At 34.5% G+C, this 20,835-nt stretch overlaps 2 protein-coding genes and 1 long non-coding RNA gene across 6 annotated transcripts in view; all 3 read right to left on the reverse strand.

The window, feature by feature from the left end:
* Positions 1-2,166: 2,166 nt before the first annotated feature.
* Positions 2,167-8,071, reverse strand: LOC107737905 (cardiolipin synthase (CMP-forming)-like). Of its 2 annotated transcripts, XM_016549542.1 has the most exons (7): positions 7,447-8,071; positions 6,296-6,433; positions 6,060-6,189; positions 4,835-4,920; positions 3,799-3,867; positions 2,540-2,631; positions 2,167-2,426 (listed from the first exon to the last, which is right to left on the reverse strand). In XM_016549542.1, the coding sequence occupies exons 1-7, from the start codon at positions 7,897-7,899 to the stop codon at positions 2,336-2,338; spliced, it is 1,059 nt and encodes a 352-aa protein (XP_016405028.1). In that variant the 5' UTR covers positions 7,900-8,071; the 3' UTR covers positions 2,167-2,335. The 2 variants fall into 2 exon arrangements, with proteins under 2 accessions (XP_016405028.1, XP_016405029.1); XM_016549543.1 differs by lacking the exon at positions 2,540-2,631.
* Positions 8,072-8,924: 853 nt separating this feature from the next.
* The window catches only part of LOC107737895 (DNA helicase MCM8), a 17,533-nt gene continuing 5,622 nt past the window's right edge, over positions 8,925-20,835 (reverse strand). For all 3 annotated transcript variants that reach the window (XM_016549534.1, XM_016549533.1, XM_016549535.1), the window contains exons 3-19: positions 20,094-20,192; positions 19,904-19,986; positions 19,658-19,807; positions 19,429-19,532; positions 18,828-19,026; positions 18,468-18,553; positions 17,749-17,897; positions 13,594-13,792; positions 13,482-13,512; positions 13,194-13,334; positions 12,745-12,886; positions 12,449-12,644; positions 11,856-12,075; positions 10,492-10,701; positions 9,677-9,753; positions 9,165-9,354; positions 8,925-9,080 (exon numbers count right to left, since the gene is read on the reverse strand). In XM_016549534.1, coding sequence (XP_016405020.1) covers positions 8,988-9,080; positions 9,165-9,354; positions 9,677-9,753; positions 10,492-10,701; positions 11,856-12,075; positions 12,449-12,644; positions 12,745-12,886; positions 13,194-13,334; positions 13,482-13,512; positions 13,594-13,792; positions 17,749-17,897; positions 18,468-18,553; positions 18,828-19,026; positions 19,429-19,532; positions 19,658-19,807; positions 19,904-19,986; positions 20,094-20,192 — 2,369 coding nt within the window. In that variant the 3' untranslated portion in view covers positions 8,925-8,987. The remainder of the gene's footprint in view (positions 9,081-9,164; positions 9,355-9,676; positions 9,754-10,491; positions 10,702-11,855; positions 12,076-12,448; positions 12,645-12,744; positions 12,887-13,193; positions 13,335-13,481; positions 13,513-13,593; positions 13,793-17,748; positions 17,898-18,467; positions 18,554-18,827; positions 19,027-19,428; positions 19,533-19,657; positions 19,808-19,903; positions 19,987-20,093; positions 20,193-20,835) is intronic.
* On the reverse strand, positions 16,277-17,075 carry LOC107737896 (uncharacterized). The gene is made up of 2 exons (XR_001639841.1): positions 16,997-17,075; positions 16,277-16,426 (listed from the first exon to the last, which is right to left on the reverse strand). It is a non-coding gene; the product is annotated as an uncharacterized LOC107737896 (long non-coding RNA).

The following is a 20,835-nucleotide window of genomic DNA, read 5'->3' on the forward strand; positions in this document are numbered from 1 at the left end:
TATTTTTTTTTTTTTTGGGGGGGGTTTTATATGGGTTTAGTTCTAAAATATTAAAAAACGTACTGATCAAACTATATAAATAATGTGACTGATTATATTATGCCTACAGTATATATAATAACAGTTCATTACTTACATGCACACAAAACATGAGTATTTTGCTTTGGCATTAAGAAAAAATTATTTGTGCTTACAGATAACATTACAGATATAAATGCAGATCTCGGAGAAGTGAAGTGACGTGACATGACATGTGACATGTGACCAAGTATGGTGACCCATACTCGGAATTAGTGCTCTGCATTTAACCCATCCAAAGTGCACACACACAGCAGTGAACACACACACACCGTGAACACACAGGAACGCAACCGAATCTACAAACTGCGCCTTTGACCCCTGCGTTGACCTCCAAGACACCTGCTTCAACAGACCCGACCCGACATGCATCTGTCCCGGGGTGACCTCAGACTCCCAGCCTCCGGACAGCCTGACCTCGCTCTCGGTCACAGCGGTCACTCACAGCGTAGTGCGCCTTACTCAGTGGTACTGGAGTACTTGTTAGTTGTCAGACAGGGAGGTTTAGCACAGAAGAAGCTGAGCTTCAGCTCTGCGGTCCGTCAGGTGATCATATCAGATCTGACGGCTGATCACATTTATCACATCTGCGTTCAGGCCGTCAACGGCGCAGGATCATCAGGCCCTAAATGCACCTCGGTCTGGATGGGTTTGAACACAGAGGTGTATTTGTACAGTTTGTTAGCGGTGTGCGGAGTCCTGATGGCGATTGTGGCAACTCTGAGCTTGTCTGTATAAACAGTGTAAGAAAGCACCGGTGGAGAACCCACATCTCACCCGCTTAATCTCCATCCCCAATCCAGCGTTCTTCAACCCATAGGAAAGAACACAAGGAGTGGAGGAACTTATCTCTTCATATGCAGCTGCACGTGAGAAGAGCTTTTTATACAGAGGAAATGAATGGGAAATGCTCTCTAAATAAGCTTTACTTTCTTACTTTTAAATATTTAGCTGAAAGTATTTCACCTAGGCTAATAGTTCTAACAGACATTCTTAAAACTTCCCTGCATAGTTGGCAGGTGACACTCTTCAGTCCTGCTATTGGCCAGAACTTTGTGCATTTATAAAATATATTTGGTTTTATGCATACATGTGCTCGACCACAATCAAATTAAAATATAAAAGAAATTTTGATAGAATTCAGTCAATGAAATAATCAATATACAGTGTTATTACCAAATATATATATAATATATATCATGCAACTCTGCATTAATTCCATTGTGTTTCATCTGTTTAACTGATGTACTGACAGTTTTTTTATTTTAATGCTTTATATGTAGTTAAGGAATATTTTAACATTCTTATATTTTGATTTTTAAAATATTTATAATATATTATTTAATATATATATATATATATATAGAGAGAGAGAGAGAGAGAGAGAGAGATATAAAAATATATATTTTAAAATGTCATTTTAAATGAATATTTTGAATTAATTTTTATATATTTGTCATTTTAGTACTTAAAATTGTATGTGTATATACACATTCATACAATTTTAAAAATGAATCATTAAAATAACACTGTCAGTACAGAGATGGAACACAATGGAATTAATGCAGAGTTGCATGATTTTTAAATTATAAATGATTTCCTCAAAAAATTGAAAAAAAAAAGTTGTAAATGTTCAAAAAAATAAAAGATAAAAAAATACAGTAGTGCACAGAAAATTATTTGTTAGTGTGAAATGTACAAGTTTAATATAGTTACAAATTCCATTTAAATATTTAATGACTACTGAAATACTCATATATTTATAGTCTAAATCAACTACTTCAATAGAAATCAGACTACTTTTCTATTACTCTGTTACTTCTGTTTTTTACTTTGCAATTCAGTCTTGTGCAATTTGGAATTTACTCTTAGCTAACATTCATATAAATATTTCACCTAATCATTATTTTAGACTATTTTCTAGACTTTTTTTTTTTAAATTTCTCCTCAAACGAAACAAAGTTTCACGCTGCAAACGTGTTGAATGAATTGGTAAGAAATGACAATCTATTGCGCTGACTGAAAAAGCTAGAAGTCTGGTCAAGTTTTTAAACATCACATAAGCACAAATGTGTATTTGATGTCCATTTTTATTCAGAAAACTGACCCAAAGTTCATTAAAAGTGATTTAAAAAAAAGTTTCCTGTGGAGTTGAAAGCCATATACATATACTATGACTTTATACAGACTAAATTATCGATTATAGACTGATTATCCAGATGTCTTGGTCAAAGCTCAATCTCAGATGACTGTACAACTACTTTGTGTTGTTCAGCACCTCAACGGTCTTTTTGCCGTAATGATAGTAGCTGTAACCGGATGCTGCGGTCGTCAGAGCGGTGATGAACCTGCAAACAAACACAATACACATTCATTTAACTGGATTCAATCATTACAATACGAGTCAATGACACATGATTGATATCAGGATGTGACTGTGACTGGAGCAGTGAAAGCTCACCACAGTGACTGCAGTAAAACACTGTCAGTGTAGTGAAACACCGGCGCAGCCAGAGACGCTGCCACCAGAAACAACTGCACACCCGTGTTGATCTGAAACACACATGGTTTTCCTACACTGAACAAAATTATAAACGCAACACTTTTGTTTTTGCCCCCATTTTTCATGAGCTGACTTTTTCTATGTACACAAAAGGCCTATTTCTCTCAAATATTGTTCACAAATCTGTCTAAATCTGTGTTAGTGAGCACTTCTCCTTTGCCGTGATAATCCATCCACCTCACAGGTGTGGCATATCAAGATGCTGATTAGACAGCATGATTATTGCACAGGTGTGCCTTAGGCTGGCCACAATAAAAGGCCACTCTAAAATGTAGTTTTACTGTATTGGGGGGTCCGGTAGGGTTTTATGTTTTATAACAACACATTTTTTTCAAACACAAAACAATATAGATTTATAATACTAACCATCACAATGGTTATTATTGGCCATAAAATAAAAATAATCTGCTATCATGCATTGGTAAAATTTCTATATGAATGCATTCCTAGTTCAGAGTCATTCAAATCTGATATCTATGATAAATACAAACTGAAACATTACTAAAAGTGTGAACATGTATATTTTAGGGCCTAATAATTTTCATGATGACAAAAATTTATTACTATTGTACAGTATAATGTATTTCTTAAAGTAATAATAATAATAAAAAGGAAATTAAAATGTTTTTTAAGGAATATCACAGAAATTAATTAATTAAAATGAAGTGTTAAATTTCATTTTACATTCGATTACATTTTAACAAAATATAATTTTTCGCCTTCATTTGATTACCAACATTTTTGATAATAAATGTGTATTAAATATTAAAATCAAAACACAATTAATAAAAATAAAATAAAAAATAATGAATTTAATTCATAAAACTTTAATAATTTATTACAAATTTGACGATAATAAGGCCCTATGAAGATGTATTGTAGCATTTTAAATAAACTATTATTGTGTTAAAGTTTTATTTGTTCAAGTTCTATGAATTCAACTGATTAGACATACTTTTTGATTACTTTAAAATGTCAAAACGAAAAAAAAAATTAAATACGGAATTCAGAAAAAACTGAAATGGAAAAAAACTGAAATTGGCAAAAAAATAAAACTACTTTTGGAAAAAAATATATATTTCAATAATATAGTGCCTTAGTGATTTTAATAAAAAGAAAAAATATTTATGATTTGCTAAAAAGACTGAATGGTCCACCTTGCTGATGAGTGTTGGTTTCAGCCGAGCAGTGGTGTAACACGGGTTGAAGAATTTACGGAGTGTTACCTGCACAGAAAATTAGATAACGTGGAAATGATTCATTACACAGCAATAATAATTCAGGTGCTAGCATGTCAAAAATGGTTATTTCATGACCTGTAAAACACTTATATCAGAGCACACAGTAGGGCTGCACAATTAATCAAATTTCTAATCGCGATTACAATTATGGATGCCACAATTACGTAATCGTTCAAAGTGGCAATTAATCGTTCAAAGTCCACTTGTTATTCTATTTTTTTTCTTTCTACATGTTATCTTAAGGGATTTTCCCATTATTTTAATTTTAGTTTTAGTATAACATTATTAAACCATTCATAGTTTTACTTTTTTATAATTTAAAGAAGAAACCAATCCGATGTATAGTTGACATTTGAGGCTTAATACTATAGAAAAGCACTAAAGGTTTTTCAGTTAGAGTGTTTTCAGCTTGTTTATTTTCATATAAAAATACGGCATGCAGTTGCATCAAACAATGGTAGAAACATCATTCAATGTAAATTGTGATAATCGGAATTAATAATCGCAATTACCATTTCAAGGGAATAATCGACAATTATGATTTTTGTCATAATCGTGCAGCCCTAGCACACAGTACTATAAATAGAGTATTTTTTTTTCCATAGGGATTTTTTAAAAGTCTTTGTTTGAAGTTAAAATTCGAAGCGTCTGAAAATCAGACAAAAAAGAAAAGGTACAAGACTGAATTTAACAGCTTTAACGAGGGTAAGAACTACAGTCCCATGAAGCATTGCAAATGACAAGTGAATTTAAAATGATAGATAAACTACATAAAAGATGTTAATTATACACAAATATTTAAGTCATTTGGGAGGGAATTTCAGTGATTATTCAATACATGATTATTCAAAAACTTGATTTTTGAAAGTTGATTTTTACTTTTGCACTCCATTTGGGTTACTTTTAAATAGCTGATCAGTGTGACAATAGTGGAAGTTAAAGAAGTACTTACTGGAGGTGGAACGGTTTTATAGCGCACATAGAAAACAGCAGCAATCAGTGCTACATCTCTGGAAATGATCAGTGCTGTCAGTGGAGCTGTGAGGATACACAAGAGCACTCGTGAATGAGAGACGCACACACGTCTGATACGGCTGACTAGTTATCAACAACTGATTCAGAAAGAAATATAAACAGCTCTTTGATTCATCTGTTCTAATGAACTCCGTGTTTTCTGAGATCTTGAATTACTAGGACTGATGCAGCCTAATGGTTGTGGGCTGGTAAGCGAAAAGCTGTTCAAACCTCACAAAGGGAAATAAAAGAACACCACTAAACCAAGGTTGTGAGTGACACTTAACCGCAGCTTCCTCAAGAGGATTCTTCCTGTGTTCTGCTGAATTAAAGGGACAGTTCACCCAAATATGAACATTTTCTGTTCATTTACTCATCCTCGGGTCATCCAAGATGTAAGTGTTTTTTCTTCAGTAGAACAGTAAAGGAGATTTTTAGCTGAAACTGTGGTCCATGGTGATTCATAAAAAGCAAGTCAGCAGCTTCCGGCACTTTGAGAGTTAAAAATAAAGCATATCAGGCAACACAGATTTAATACCCGTGACTCCTGACGATATATTGAGGTCTTATGAAGTGAAACGATTGGTCTGTGCAAAAAACTGAACATTATTTACAATATTATTACCTGTAATTCAAAGCCTCAAAAAATGAAGAAATCCGATTATTTTCTGCGAATTGATTCTTTCAGACAGTGTTTTAATGAACTGGTTCAAATAACCGATTCTCCAGTTTGTTTACGTAATCACACAATGATGTTGCATATACACAATTGTATTATTAAATCACCAATTAAATCCAGAGCCTGTGGCTCTGGATTACAGGTAAAAAATGATCGGTTTCTTGCACAGACTGATCGTTTCGCTTCATAAGACCTCAATATATCGTCAGGAGTCATGGGTATTAATTTGGTGTTGCCTGATATGCTTTATTTGACTCTCAACCTCTGACTTGCAATTTATGAATCACCAAGGACCACGGTTTTAGCTAAAAAATATTCCCTACTGTTCTACTGAAGAAAAAGTCACCTACATCTTGGATGGCCTGCGAGCGAGTAAAATTAACAGGAAATTGTCATTTCTGGGTGAACTGTCCCTTTAAATCTGGGTCTGCTGGTCAATAAATAATGGCAGAAATGTCATTTTTGTATGATCTGTTCATCTCACCTGGGATGAGTTGTGCATATGTCAGACTGACGTAAAGAATACTGATGAGAATCTTATCAGCCAATGGATCCAGAGCGCTGCCCAGAGCCGACTTCTGATTGGGCCAGTTACGTGCGATGTAGCCGTCCAACTGAAAGAGAAACCAATGATCAATAAAACAACATCAGCTTAAAGACAGGTTATTAAGCCTAAAATAAAATGATCAAGCACCACAGATCATGTACTCTTTGATTTACCAAGTCGGTTGCTCCGGCCAGTGCAAAAAGCCCCAGAGAGACGTGGAAGTACTGCTCCATGACTAAGTATCCCAGGACAGGAGACAGAACGATCCGGGCCATGCAGAGGTAATTAGGGATCGTCCATGGATTCTCATACTGCGAATAAATGACATTACATGACATTATGAATATGCAAGAGGAAAAAGTATTTTATTCACACTTTCCTTGGGCAACAGAAATAAGAAAGCACATTTGATTTAATGTAAAGAAAAACAGATATTCTTTATCAGTATTTTTGCCGTTTTCCAATACAAATATCTAGACAATCATGTTAACTATGAACATGATCCACTAGTGTTTGACAACCACAAAGTGAAACAATAACTTAATCTAACACTTAATTTGTTGATTTATCATTGCAAACTGTACAAACTCTTTGTCAAATATTTTGTTCATCAAGTGTGCATCTTTCACTGCAAAAAAAATGCAAAATGACAAAATACAAAGTCTTGTTTTATGAAAAATACATCAAAATTAAGCAGGTTTATTCTTTTTTAAAAATCTGTCAGCGGGGTGAGAAAAATATACTATCAATTATATATTGCATATATAAAATATATACAATTTCGTACAAAAAAGTAAGAAAATTATATTTGCAGTAAAGGTCGCAAACAAAATACTTGCCAAAAAGACATTTTTGTGATTCAAAATGATAAATCAATAGATCCAGTGTTGAAAATAAAAACAAAAAGTAACTAAAATTGACTAATTTAAATTAATTATATTTAGTAAACCCATTAAAAGTATTTATATTTGCAGAAAAAAAGTCTTTCAAGTTGGATTAAGGTTTTTTTTTACTACACTGTTATATGTATTATTTATTTGCTTATTTTAACCAATTTGTATTGTTTATGTTATATTGAAATATTACATTTTATTACGGTTCATTTATTTTAATGCAATTATTTATGCATTTAATTTTATTTATTTAAATGTTTTTTATCATTTATTTATTTAAATTTAAATAAATCTATTTTCAGATTTTTACACTGTTCTTCTCTGAACTTGTGGCCCCTGTTTGAAAACCCTTGCTGTAATTTACTTAGACCCGAGGTCAAAACAAGTGTGAAAGAGTGTAAAAGTTTAAATAATACGCCTGACTCACTCACCAGCTCTTTAAACTGGAAATGTCCCTCATTAGCTGCAGGTGAAGAGGCTGCTTGATCTTCACCCTTTTCAGAAGACTTTTTTTCCAAAACTGGCTTTCTAGACGCTTCAGTACAAAACCCATTTGCACCATACACGCTAGACAGCGGCAGATGAAGCCTGCAGTGATGTTTAGATACTTTTGATCTACATATAACAGAGAAGAGATGTTCTGATCTCTGATCGACTTCTCTATGAAGGTCCAGATCTGGTCTACAGCTCAGAGGTGAGGAACTCCAGCATCTGGTCTTCAGTCTCTGAAGCCATCGGAGCTGTGTAGTGTTTTTCAGCGGTAAGTTTGCATTTGCTTTGTCATGGCAGCTGTAGTGGCAGGTGGCAGCAGTGCTGACAGTCAGTCTGTGTGTGTGTCCTTTAGCACAGCTCAACCAGCTCTTGCTACAAGCCGCCAAAAACATGTCAGCGGCTTTATCTCAACAAAACTAGATGATAGATAAACCCGAACTGTCTAACCGAGCATCCAGCAGCATATTTCCAACTTAATTCGTTCATTTTACTCTATATTTGAGACATTCATATCTGTCGACCCACATGTTCCTGTCCTGCCGTGTTCCGATCTAAATATTTACGACAGTTGCCAAAAGGGGGCGGGGAATTAAAGGGGACGCGCTCTAATATGATATACAAAAAATAAATGAAATTAACATCTCATTGCGACATATTACGTGATATAATATAATATAATATATTTGTTGATGTTGGTGGTAGCGCATACCAATTTACCACATTTTTACTGTAGTAAAACATCTCTAGCGTTGTAAAGGTGCATCTTTAATTGTAACACGGTAACTTTCTTTTATATTCACAAAAACTGCCATTCAGTTTATCAGCTAATAAATATAATTAAACCATTAGAATATATAATTAGAATAATATATAATTAGCTAATAAAAGCAATATTAAATGTCATAATAGTTAAATAGTAATTAACATAGGATCTCCTTCCAACAGTTAAAGAAACATTGTAGTATCTATCATTTTGATAGATTTAAAAAAAAAAGTATTTAGATGGCTTTGTACATTTTTTTTGATAAGGAACACAGCATTCATATGCATTTGAATGTTCTTTTATTTTTAATCTATTGCAATTAAATTGATCAGCTGCACACGTGTAGGTTCTTGTGCGGTTATTTTACTGTTACCGATAATAGTATAAACAGACTTAAACGTTCAATATTGAACTCAGAAGAATCTACTGAAAGGACACAGCTGACATCATAAAATACAAAACTACTTAAACATTGTATTAAATGTTCATAAATGTGGTTACTGTTTGATTATATACAGGAAAAAACTATTTAAAACAATTACGAGTCTATTTATGTACATGAAAACAATGTATAGTTAATAACATGAAAATACTGAAGCATTTGTGTAAACATACATTACACTGTATGTTATAAATATAATATCTGTTGTTGCATTAGAAAACAAACACAACAGTATGACACAATAAGAGTGTAAAACATCATAAGAGATGGCTGATTCATATGGTTTGAAGCTGATAGGTCCTGTGCCCTTTCTTCAGAAGGTAACCCTGCTCATTGAGTGCACCGATGAAGCCCTCAAAATCCACAACCTGAGAAAGCAGAAGTGGAAAGAGCATTAAAAAAAAAAGAATGCATCATCTGAAAGCGTGCTATTTAATGTAGCTGATGTTCACCTGTATTTGCAGATCTTTGGCGAGCTGTCGTAGCTCCTGGAACTCAAACATGCTTTTGTTTGTGCGTTCTGCGAGTCTGTTTAACGCCGTGACAAATTTCTTGACTTTGGAGCGGTTACTCATCCCAGAGCCCAGCTGCGAGCGGTTAAAATCCAGACGGCCAAACTCATCAGAGTAAGTGTCGGCCAAGCTGAACGTAGAAGAACATGAACGCTTTTTGTTGCATGAAAGAATAATTAACCATTTTTATCAATTAAACAATTGAGGAAATATAATCTGAGACTGCCATATAAATGTTTTTTTTTTTTTTAATTGAGGATGTACAGGTAGATAAAACAGAGACGACAATGAAGACACAGTTAGTACCATGCAAAAATTAGTATTTTTTTCCATTAAATTATACATTGAACTTTTTTTCATGGGGACTTTCATGGGGTGTTGTGATTGTTACTTAATAAAGCAGATTTATTTAGACCCATATAACTATATAAAGTGGCGTGTTTATGAATCACCTGTGTTTCATGATCTCCACAACATCCTCCGCATCACTTTGCGTAGCTTTTTCTCTGAGATCAACACGAGCTCTGGCCTGCAGAGAAATAGAAAAAAAAATGTGACTGTCATGCAGAGACGCTGAATTTATTATTTAGACCCCATGAAATCAAAATGTTATTTATTTATCAGACCTTTAGTGCATGTCTATAGAAAATTGACCAAAAATATTAACACAGTTTGGAATTAAGATCTTTTTTTTAATGTTTTTAACGATGTCTCTTATGCTGACCAGGGCTGCATTTGATTATTTGATTAGAATTAAAGTAAAAACAGTAATATTGTGAAATATCCCCCCCCCCAAAAAAAGTTTTGTTTAATTTAATTGCAATTTTGGTTTTGTTCTTCTTAGCAAAAAATAAATAATAAATTTTTCCCTGATTTACAGAAGAGACCCACTAAAATGTCATTCAGTGTAACAATCTTGTCAGGCATATTTACAACAAAAATCAATCAATGACATATTAAAAGACTAATTACTTTCACCCCAAATACTAATTAGTTGTAATTTTACATTTTTAAAATGTGCCACTATCCTAGGTTTTGCCCATGTGTCAGTAAGAATTTTTTACTCATTTAAAACAATTTTCCAAAAACTTATTTGAAACCTTAAAAGTAGACACTTTACTTACATTTCATGTGCTTTCTATGGACATAAAATCACTTTTGTACAATTCTTTTGATGCGGACATCTTAACGTCTTTGACCCATTAACATAGGAAAAGAGTTATTTTAAATTATAAAACTATTTCAGGTTTTTTCCTGTATTTTCCACCTCTGTGAGTCGGATGAGGGACTCCAGCTGGCGGGTGGTGATGGGCGTGCTGTCGGCCGTCTGGTTCTGTTTGCGCAGCTCCAGATAAAAGTCCTGCAGCACCTGTGCAGCCTCTGCAGAGAGAGTGGGGTGAACATAGTGCCGGGCGTAACCCACGTACTTCCGCAGGAGCTGGTGAGGGATGGGGTCAAAGGCCTCTCCAGGAACCACCTACAGACAACAACAGAGAAATCAACATTAGTATAGCTGTAATTTACTGTACATTACAAACAAGTAGAAACAGATGTGTTACTAAAAATATTGTACAGCATGAATTTAGTCAATAATCCACATGATGTTTATAAGATCAGTAGCTGTTGTACAGCTACTATTACATCAAACAGGTGTAATAGTAATAGAGATACTTGTTTAAACTATGTTAGGTAGTAAAACTACAATACATTTCTTAACATTAGTTGTGCATTATCTAACATGAACTTACAATAAACAATATTTAACAGCATTTATTAATCGGTAATTTATTTTTAAAAAATGCTATTTTATTAGTCAAGAATATAATTGTTCATTGTTTATGCTAATCAATAGTGCATTCACTAATGTTAACAAATACAACTTTTGATTTAAAAAAATATCACTAAGATTAATAAATGTTATAAAGGATTGTTCATTGTTAATAAAGTACTGTAGTTAAGGAAACCTTATTGTAAAGTGTTACCATGAGTTTATAAATAGATAAACTAAATAAAATTAAATAAATAAGCTGAAATTATGCTTAACAGATCAGTTGTTACACATTCAAGTATGTATGAGCAATGGTAACAGTGATAATTGCAAATGCCCCTAATGTTAGTTAATTTTATTAATAATAGCTATTATAAAGTTGTTAGTTAATAAACATACAACTAATACAACTAATAAAAATATACAACTTTTGATTTTAATAACGCATTTAGTAAATGTTCAAATGAACATTAATTGAGATAAATAAATGCTTTAAAACTGTTTTTCGTTGTTAGTTCATGTCAGTTCAGGCCCATTAACTAATATTAACAGAAACAACTTTTGATTGTATTTGTGACCCTGGATCACAAAACCAGTCATAAGGTTCAATTTTTCCGAAACTGAGATTTATACACCATCTCAAAGCTGAATAAATTACCCCAGCGACTTAAAACTGCTTTTGTGCTCCAGGGTCACATTTAGTGAACACTGAAACTAGCTTTATGCTTAAAAACTATTTTTTCATTGTTTGTTAATGTTAACTAACTTTAATAAATGGAAACTTATTGTTAAGTGTTATGATAAAGCGTTTTCAGTGGAATTGGTTAAGAACTAAAATCATGAACTAAGTGAAGTGGCATTACTTTGAGTGTGTCTGCGAGGGGTTTCTCTGAGAACACCTCCAGAATGGAGATGCTGGACTCCTGTGTGCTGTAGCGTGTGACCGCAGCACTGCTGACCGCACCGTTTTTTCCTGCGCGCATGGCCATCACGTGTTCGGACAGCAGGTGGTCATGGTCCTCATTAGGGGTGTCCAACAAGATGAAGACCAGATCGAACCTGGACAGCAGCGCACTTCCCATTCTAGAGGGACACAGGCAACACTTTTAACACCGAAGGCATGTTATGGAAGCAGAATAGCCAAAAATACAATGACTTTGCCTGTAGTGTCTTGTTTAAGCACATCAATCTGATGTTCAATGTTGTAAAACAGACAAAACACACATATCAATTATTAGACTTATAAACTATGTTACTTGGCAGAAGAAGCGTTGATTATTAATTCACTGAACATTATCATATCAGGCTTATTGGTCAGACTTTACAGTGGTTTACAACTGTATTTGTTGCTTATTGCTGTATCTTTAATCCACTGTATAATCCAGGTCTTTAGTAGTATATTTAGTAGTGGTAAAAATCATCAGTAGTATCTCACTCAGGCATACAGTACACTCACTTCAGGTTCTCAGAGACAGTCTTGGCTTTATTGTAATGTCCTCCGACTGGATTGGCCGCTGCGATGATGGAGGTTCGAGCAGGAAGTGTGCAGACAATCCCAGCTTTAGCCAGACTGATGCTCTGCTGCTCCATGGCTTCCAGAAGAGCCTGATGCTGGCTGCCCATCTTATCAAACTCATCGATACAACAGATACCTGGTGAAAATATTTAATATTAAACATCACATTCCCAAGGATCAGCCTTCCATGTTTGGATCCTGAGTTGATTTATATGTTGATGTTGTAGGTTAAATACCTTGATCTCCCAGCACCAGCGCTCCAGCCTCAAGAGCGTAATCTCCCGATCCGCTGTCCCGGGACAGAGATACAGTCAGTCCTGAGGTGGTGGTCGTGTTTCCACACACATATACACCCCTTGGAGCCACGTTACACACGGCCTGGACACACACAGTAATAACAACAGCACACAGATGGCATTTTAACTAAATTCAAATCATCTGACTGGGTGATAAATGCATTAGAGCAGGGGTGGGCAAACTTGGCCCTTCCAAGTCACTTTCCTTCAGAGTTTAGCTCCAACTGTAATCAAACACACCTGAACCAGCTAATCATTGTCTTCAAGACTACTAGAAAGCTACAGGCAGGTGAGTTTTATCAGGGTTGGATCAAATCTCTGCAGGAAAGTGGCCTGGAAGGGCCAAGTTTGCACATCACTGCATTAGAGGGACTCATGAGATCATGTACCTGTAACATCTGACTTTTACCAAGTCCAGGGTCTCCAACGATAAGAATATGTGGGTCTCCTCTTATTGGGATACGGTTTTTATCATCAACATACTTTTGACACCCACCAAACAGAGTCAGAGCCAGTCCTGCTTTGACAAGCTGAGAAATCGTACAGAGATATCACAGACAAATTAAAGGAGGCATATTTTGTTTGTTTACCATTTCATTTACTAAATCTAAGCTTCAAAAAAAAAAAACTCAAGAACAAATTCAAGTTACACAATAACACAATATTTGGACACTTACCAAATGGCCATAAATGGCAGGACAAAGAGAGCTGCAATTAAATGAAAATCAAATTAGCTTCTTCATTTGTAATATGTCATGATTGGCTTTGTGTTCACTAGATGTTACTCACTTCACTATGAGTCTGAATAAGTCCTCTTGCGCTTGAATCTCTTGGATGGCGTAGAGATCTTTGATGGAGAACTCCACTGAAGGTCCCTGGCCCTCAGAATCAGACACCGCTTTGCTTTTCTGACCCTTCGAGTTGCTGACAGAATTCGCCTGAATGTACAACAGGAACATACACTTGTCCTTCTTGTTTCTGCCATTTCCTGAAGAAAGAATTCATCAAAAATCATAAACAGGAAAGAGCAGTCTTGAATAAAATAATGTTTTAATCTGTTGATCCGGGACACAGTAATAGTCTAAGAAGCAGTCTGTTCACCTTCAACTATCATTATTGGACAAAATAATATTGGTCATAAAAATAATATTGGACATTCTCTAATCAAAGATAGTATACACTAAGAGCAAATAGCAAAAAAAGTAAAAAGTCAAAGTATTGTAAATAGTAGTTCTATGCTATTTGCACTAAGTGTAAATAGTGTTACAGATGCCTTGTGTCATTTGTGGCAGGATATTTGCATCTAGTGTAAATAGGCATTCCTATAAATAAATAAATGGATATAGTATATTAATTTCAGTCTACATAATTATGTGAGAGGTATAACAGCTCAGCACAAAGATCCTCTCTGCACAGTGAATGTGACCATCATGTAAAAACTGAATCAGACAGAAGGCCACCCGAGGCTGTCCTGTTTGTACGTCACATTGAGGTCAGATGCAAAAATAGCACTAGCAGAACTTTGCCGGACTGTAATATGATTGTTTCTGTTAAGTCCTTGTTACTGAGAAGCTAAATGCATGAGAATCAATCAATTTGTAATAAAAAAGCACCTTATCAGAATCTACCAGCTTTCTAAAGATCGTTGCACTGACAGTGTGGACAATGTCTCGTACCCTCTTCATTGGACACTTTAATGACCCCTGTGATGGTGACCATGTCTCCAGGCACACAGCTGTCCACGAGGTCCTGCGTGAGCTCACATTCAATGGTGCGCGGGATTCGACCGGACTCACGCTGGTCACCTGACATCAGCTCCTGAACCCTGTGAAGAGCACAGCAGGAGAAACCAATGAGGGATGGTGTTCTCTAAAACATCTCACACCCGGGTTGTTATTGTTCACATTTTTTATTGTTTTAAAAAAATTCATTAATAAAAATTGAAATAAAGCTCAAATTAAACATTACTATTATATTAGAAATTAAACAAAAACTTAAATGAAAACTAGAAATTGTCCCTTTGCAACTAACTGAAATTAAATTACTTTAAGTTAAAGTACTACAATTACTAAAAATAAATAATATTTATAAAAAAATAATAATGTCAAAAACAAAAATATTAATAACTCATCCAAAATATTAATACATAATATCATAGTATATAAATAATACTAAATCAACACTGGCAAACACGCACCAGAATAATAGAAATTAATAAAAAAAATTAATGCTTAAGAAAAGATAGCTGAATATATTTGACGATGAGAATATTCTACAAGCATTTACACTGAAAGCTAAAAAAAAAAAAGAAATTAAAAACATCTGCATAAAAAAGGAACACGAAATTTGTTCTGCTCAGGTAAATTTTAATTCATGTAGTTATATATTTACATACTTTATTGTCTGCCAGTCAACAGTGAGTGTTAAAGGTGAACTTCTGTTTGGAGTGAACGAGCGACCACGACATTCTGTCTGTAAACACTGAAAGGGAAAAAATAAACAATGTTAGACATCACTTAATACAGCAAACCTTTGTTACAGCTACTACTGTATTTACAATAAATCTAATTTTATGTGCATTGTTTACAGATTATCCTTTGTTCTATATGTAATTTGCTCTGTAGACTCAGTGAAACGTATTTTTTTTTCACTGCATTATTATATATGGGTGAAACTGCACAAAACTTGACTAACGTCATTTAGTAAACAAGTAATAAGCAAGTAATGTTTGTCTGAAGCTGGAAGCATGCTGTACCTTAGTGGGTATGGTGTATTTCCCATCAGGCAGTGAGACGCTCTGTGCGTCTCCACAGCTGTTACAGACGAACGCCAGCTTACTGCAGAGCGGCTTAATGTTACTCACTCTCACCACGGTGCCTCTGATCGCAACAAACTTGCCATATAAATTCGCTCTCAGACTTTTCAAAGGAGTCAGTGGCTCGTAGTTATACACCCTAAAAGAGAGAAATAAACAAAAAAGTAAATGAAAACATTTTTAGAGTTGATTTTTTTTTTTTGCAAAATGTAACTATATTAAATCACCCAACTCTTTATAAAAAGTTGAATACATAAGTATGTCCAACTTTATCCGCATGCATAAAGTTTACTGACGTAGGGCTATATAGAAAATCTCAACTACTCAATTTGCTTGTATTTTTGCAGAATATTATGTGAGAGGTATAACAGCTCAGCACAAAGATCCTCTCTGCACGGTGAATGTGACCATCATGTAAAAACTGAATCAGACAGAAGGCCACCCGAGGCTGTCCTGTTTGTACAGCACATTGAGGTCAGATGCAAAAATAGCACTAGCAGAACTTTGCCGGACTGTAATATGATTGTTTCTGTTAAGTCCTTGTTACTGAGAAGCTAAATGCATGAGAATCAATCAATTTGTAATAAAAAAGCACCTTATCAGAATCTACCAGCTTTCTAAAGATCGTTGCACTGACAGTGTGGACAATGTCTCGTACCCTCTTCATTGGACACTTTAATGACCCCTGTGATGGTGACCATGTCTCCAGGCACACAGCTGTCCACGAGGTCCTGCGTGAGCTCACATTCAATGGTGCGCGGGATTCGACCGGACTCACGCTGGTCACCTGACATCAGCTCCTGAACCCTGTGAAGAGCACAGCAGGAGAAACCAATGAGGGATGGTGTTCTCTAAAACATCTCACACCCGGGTTGTTATTGTTCACATTTTTTATTGTTTTAAAAAAATTCATTAATAAAAATTGAAATAAAGCTCAAATTAAACATTACTATTATATTAGAAATTAAACAAAAACTTAAATGAAAACTAGAAATTGTCCCTTTGCAACTAACTGAAATTAAATTACTTTAAGTTAAAGTACTACAATTACTAAAAATAAATAATATTTATTAAAAAATAATAATGTCAAAAACAAAAATATTAATAACTCATCCAAAATATTAATACATAATATCATAGTATATAAATAATACTAAATCAACACTGGCAAACACGCACCAGAATAATAGAAATTAATAAAAAAAATTAATGCTTAAGAAAAGATAGCTGAATATATTTGACGATAAGAATATTCTACAAGCATTTACACTGAAAGCTAAAAAAAAAAAAGAAATTAAAAACATCTGCATAAAAAAGGAACACGAAATTTGTTCTGCTCAGGTAAATTTTAATTCATGTAGTTATATATTTACATACTTTATTGTCTGCCAGTCAACAGTGAGTGTTAAAGGTGAACTTCTGTTTGGAGTGAACGAGCGACCACGACATTCTGTCTGTAAACACTGAAAGGGAAAAAATAAACAATGTTAGACATCACTTAATACAGCAAACCTTTGTTACAGCTACTACTGTATTTACAATAAATCTAATTTTATGTGCATTGTTTACAGATTATCCTTTGTTCTATATGTAATTTGCTCTGTAGACTCAGTGAAACGTATTTTTTTTTCACTGCATTATTATATATGGGTGAAACTGCAAAGTATTGTAAATAGTAGTTCTATGCTATTTGCACTAAGTGTAAATAGTGTTACAGATGCCTTGTGTCATTTGTGGCAGGATATTTGCATCTAGTGTAAATAGGCATTCCTATAAATAAATAAATGGATATAGTATATTAATTTCAGTCTACATAATTATATTATGTGAGAGGTATAACAGCTCAGCACAAAGATCCTCTCTGCACGGTGAATGTGACCATCATGTAAAAACTGAATCAGACAGAAGGCCACCCGAGGCTGTCCTGTTTGTACAGCACATTGAGGTCAGATGCAAAAATAGCACTAGCAGAACTTTGCCGGACTGTAATATGATTGTTTCTGTTAAGTCCTTGTTACTGAGAAGCTAAATGCATGAGAATCAATCAATTTGTAATAAAAAAGCACCTTATCAGAATCTACCAGCTTTCTAAAGATCGTTGCACTGACAGTGTGGACAATGTCTCGTACCCTCTTCATTGGACACTTTAATGACCCCTGTGATGGTGACCATGTCTCCAGGCACACAGCTGTCCACGAGGTCCTGCGTGAGCTCACATTCAATGGTGCGCGGGATTCGACCGGACTCACGCTGGTCACCTGACATCAGCTCCTGAACCCTGTGAAGAGCACAGCAGGAGAAACCAATGAGGGATGGTGTTCTCTAAAACATCTCACACCCGGGTTGTTATTGTTCACATTTTTTATTGTTTTAAAAAAATTCATTAATAAAAATTGAAATAAAGCTCAAATTAAACATTACTATTATATTAGAAATTAAACAAAAACTTAAATGAAAACTAGAAATTGTCCCTTTGCAACTAACTGAAATTAAATTACTTTAAGTTAAAGTACTACAATTACTAAAAATAAATAATATTTATAAAAAAATAATAATGTCAAAAACAAAAATATTAATAACTCATCCAAAATATGAATACATAATATCATAGTATATAAATAATACTAAATCAACACTGGCAAACACACACCAGAATAATAGAAATTAATAAAAAAAATTAATGCTTAAGAAAAGATAGCTGAATATATTTGACGATGAGAATATTCTACAAGCATTTACACTGAAAGCTAAAAAAAAAAAAGAAATTAAAAACATCTGCATAAAAAAGGAACACGAAATTTGTTCTGCTCAGGTAAATTTTAATTCATGTAGTTATATATTTACATACTTTATTGTCTGCCAGTCAACAGTGAGTGTTAAAGGTGAACTTCTGTTTGGAGTGAACGAGCGACCACGACATTCTGTCTGTAAACACTGAAAGGGAAAAAATAAACAATGTTAGACATCACTTAATACAGCAAACCTTTGTTACAGCTACTACTGTATTTACAATAAATCTAATTTTATGTGCATTGTTTACAGATTATCCTTTGTTCTATATGTAATTTGCTCTGTAGACTCAGTGAAACGTATTTTTTTTTCACTGCATTATTATATATGGGTGAAACTGCACAAAACTTGACTAACGTCATTTAGTAAACAAGTAATAAGCAAGTAATGTTTGTCTGAAGCTGGAAGCATGCTGTACCTTAGTGGGTATGGTGTATTTCCCATCAGGCAGTGAGACGCTCTGTGCGTCTCCACAGCTGTTACAGACGAACGCCAGCTTACTGCAGAGCGGCTTAATGTTACTCACTCTCACCACGGTGCCTCTGATCGCAACAAACTTGCCATATAAATTCGCTCTCAGACTTTTCAAAGGAGTCAGTGGCTCGTAGTTATACACCCTAAAAGAGAGAAATAAACAAAAAAGTAAATGAAAACATTTTTAGAGTTGATTTTTTTTTTTTGCAAAATGTAACTATATTAAATCACCCAACTCTTTATAAAAAGTTGAATACATAAGTATGTCCAACTTTATCCGCATGCATAAAGTTTACTGACGTAGGGCTATATAGAAAATCTCAACTACTCAATTTGCTTGTATTTTTGCAGAATGTAAACAATATTATCGCCCATCTAATCTGCTAAATGCAACTTTAAAGCATGAATATAAATATTAATAATTATATAATATAAATATTAACATCGTGAATTTCTGTAAAGCTGATTTGAAACGATGTGTATTGTGAAAAGCGTATATAAATAAATTAGACATGACTTTCATATAGGCAAGTTAACAGTCTCACCTGGCGCTGATATAAGGGATGTTGATTATGGGCCGTAGACCAGCAGGAAGCTCTTCCTGTCCCTGCAGTTCTGCTGCATGTCTCTCCAGATCCACAGTAAGCACCTGTGGAGAAAAAAATCTAAATCTCTTTTTAAAAAAATCTAATTTAAGCTATTAAGAGAATTTGACAGACTAAAAGCAGTCAGTGACAAACACATATTTATGTAAATGCATAACACAAAACCCACCTGATGAATTGCGACACCCAAGCAGTCCAGTATCTTCTCAGGCATTTTTTTAAGATATTTGGCAAGATCAGGTAGAGTGTGTGAAATCAGTTTGTTAGACAGAAGGTCTTTGTAGTCCACCAAAATGCTGCCTTTCCTTTCAATCTCATCCTGAAAGATGAAAAAAAATCAGAGAAGAATATTTTGTTTTTAAATGAAGAATTAAAATAAGGGAATTAGGGAAAACCATGCTATGAATTCTGATACCTTATCATAAAGATCAATCTGCGATGTGAAGTACTGCTCAAACACTTTAATCTTCTCAACATAAGGTGAACTTTCGACAAATCCTGGAGAAGGAACAAACACAAATCACAAGAATATTTTAAGACATGTATTTAACAGATCAATAACAAATGTTTAAATAAACATAATAGGAAATGTGAAAATATCAAACCTTCAGAAAAATAGAGTCGCCATCCGTTGTATGGACACATGATGTCAAGGGTTGCTTGACTCACACGTGCTTCACTTGCCACAACTTGGGGAGTACATCCTGTGCAGCAACACCAACAACAACAAAAAAAAACAAAGCATATAAATAATCGAAAAATAATCAAACAATAGTTTATCAAGTGGGACAGGTTTTCTGCCGGTGTTCTGACGATTTGTGCTACCCGCTCAGATTGTGCTACCTCCCATTAAAGGGGTCATATGATGCGATTTCAAGTTTTCCTTTCTCTTTGGAGTGTTACAAGCTGATTAGATAAGATCCCTGAAGTTGCAAAGACTAAAGTCTCAAAACCAAAGAGATATTCTTTATCAAAGTTAAGACTCTGCCACGCCCCCTAAAACGGCTCGTTCTAACACACCCCACATATCTACCTCACTATGTGGAAATATTAGCATAATGCCGCCCAAATGTGCACGCAAAGAAAGAAGGCATGGTTTCAGTAACCGCAGTTAGTGTGTTTCTAGGCGAAAGCAAAAGCACTTTATGTGGCCTTCCGAAAGTAGATGCATTTAGGAATCTTTAAGATAACTTACAACAGAACAGCAATGCATTTTATGGACGACCGTTTCATGAACCTAGGAGAGGAGGTAATTCTGACTTTGCTATGACAATCTGGCGCTTCTGAATCAGCTACTGTAAGTATGTTTTGTTATTAGTTTAAGTATTTGCAATTGACTGTTCAAAT

Source organism: Sinocyclocheilus rhinocerous, unplaced genomic scaffold, assembly GCF_001515625.1.
Source record: "Sinocyclocheilus rhinocerous isolate Xijiao unplaced genomic scaffold, SAMN03320098_v1.1 scaffold3785, whole genome shotgun sequence".
NCBI lineage: Eukaryota > Metazoa > Chordata > Actinopteri > Cypriniformes > Cyprinidae > Sinocyclocheilus > Sinocyclocheilus rhinocerous.

Excerpts from the sequence above, each read along its gene's own strand:
- LOC107737905 (XM_016549542.1), bottom strand. The coding sequence starts at position 7,899 with ATGTTTTTGGCGGCTTGTAGCAAGAGCTGGTTGAGCTGTGCTAAAGGA. Across the intron at positions 6,434-7,446 it reads ATTTCCAGTTTAAAGAGCTG|TATGAGAATCCATGGACGAT; the intron begins GTGAGTGAGTCA and ends ATTTATTCGCAG. Across the intron at positions 6,190-6,295 it reads TGGCCGGAGCAACCGACTTG|TTGGACGGCTACATCGCACG; the intron begins GTAAATCAAAGA and ends TTTCTCTTTCAG.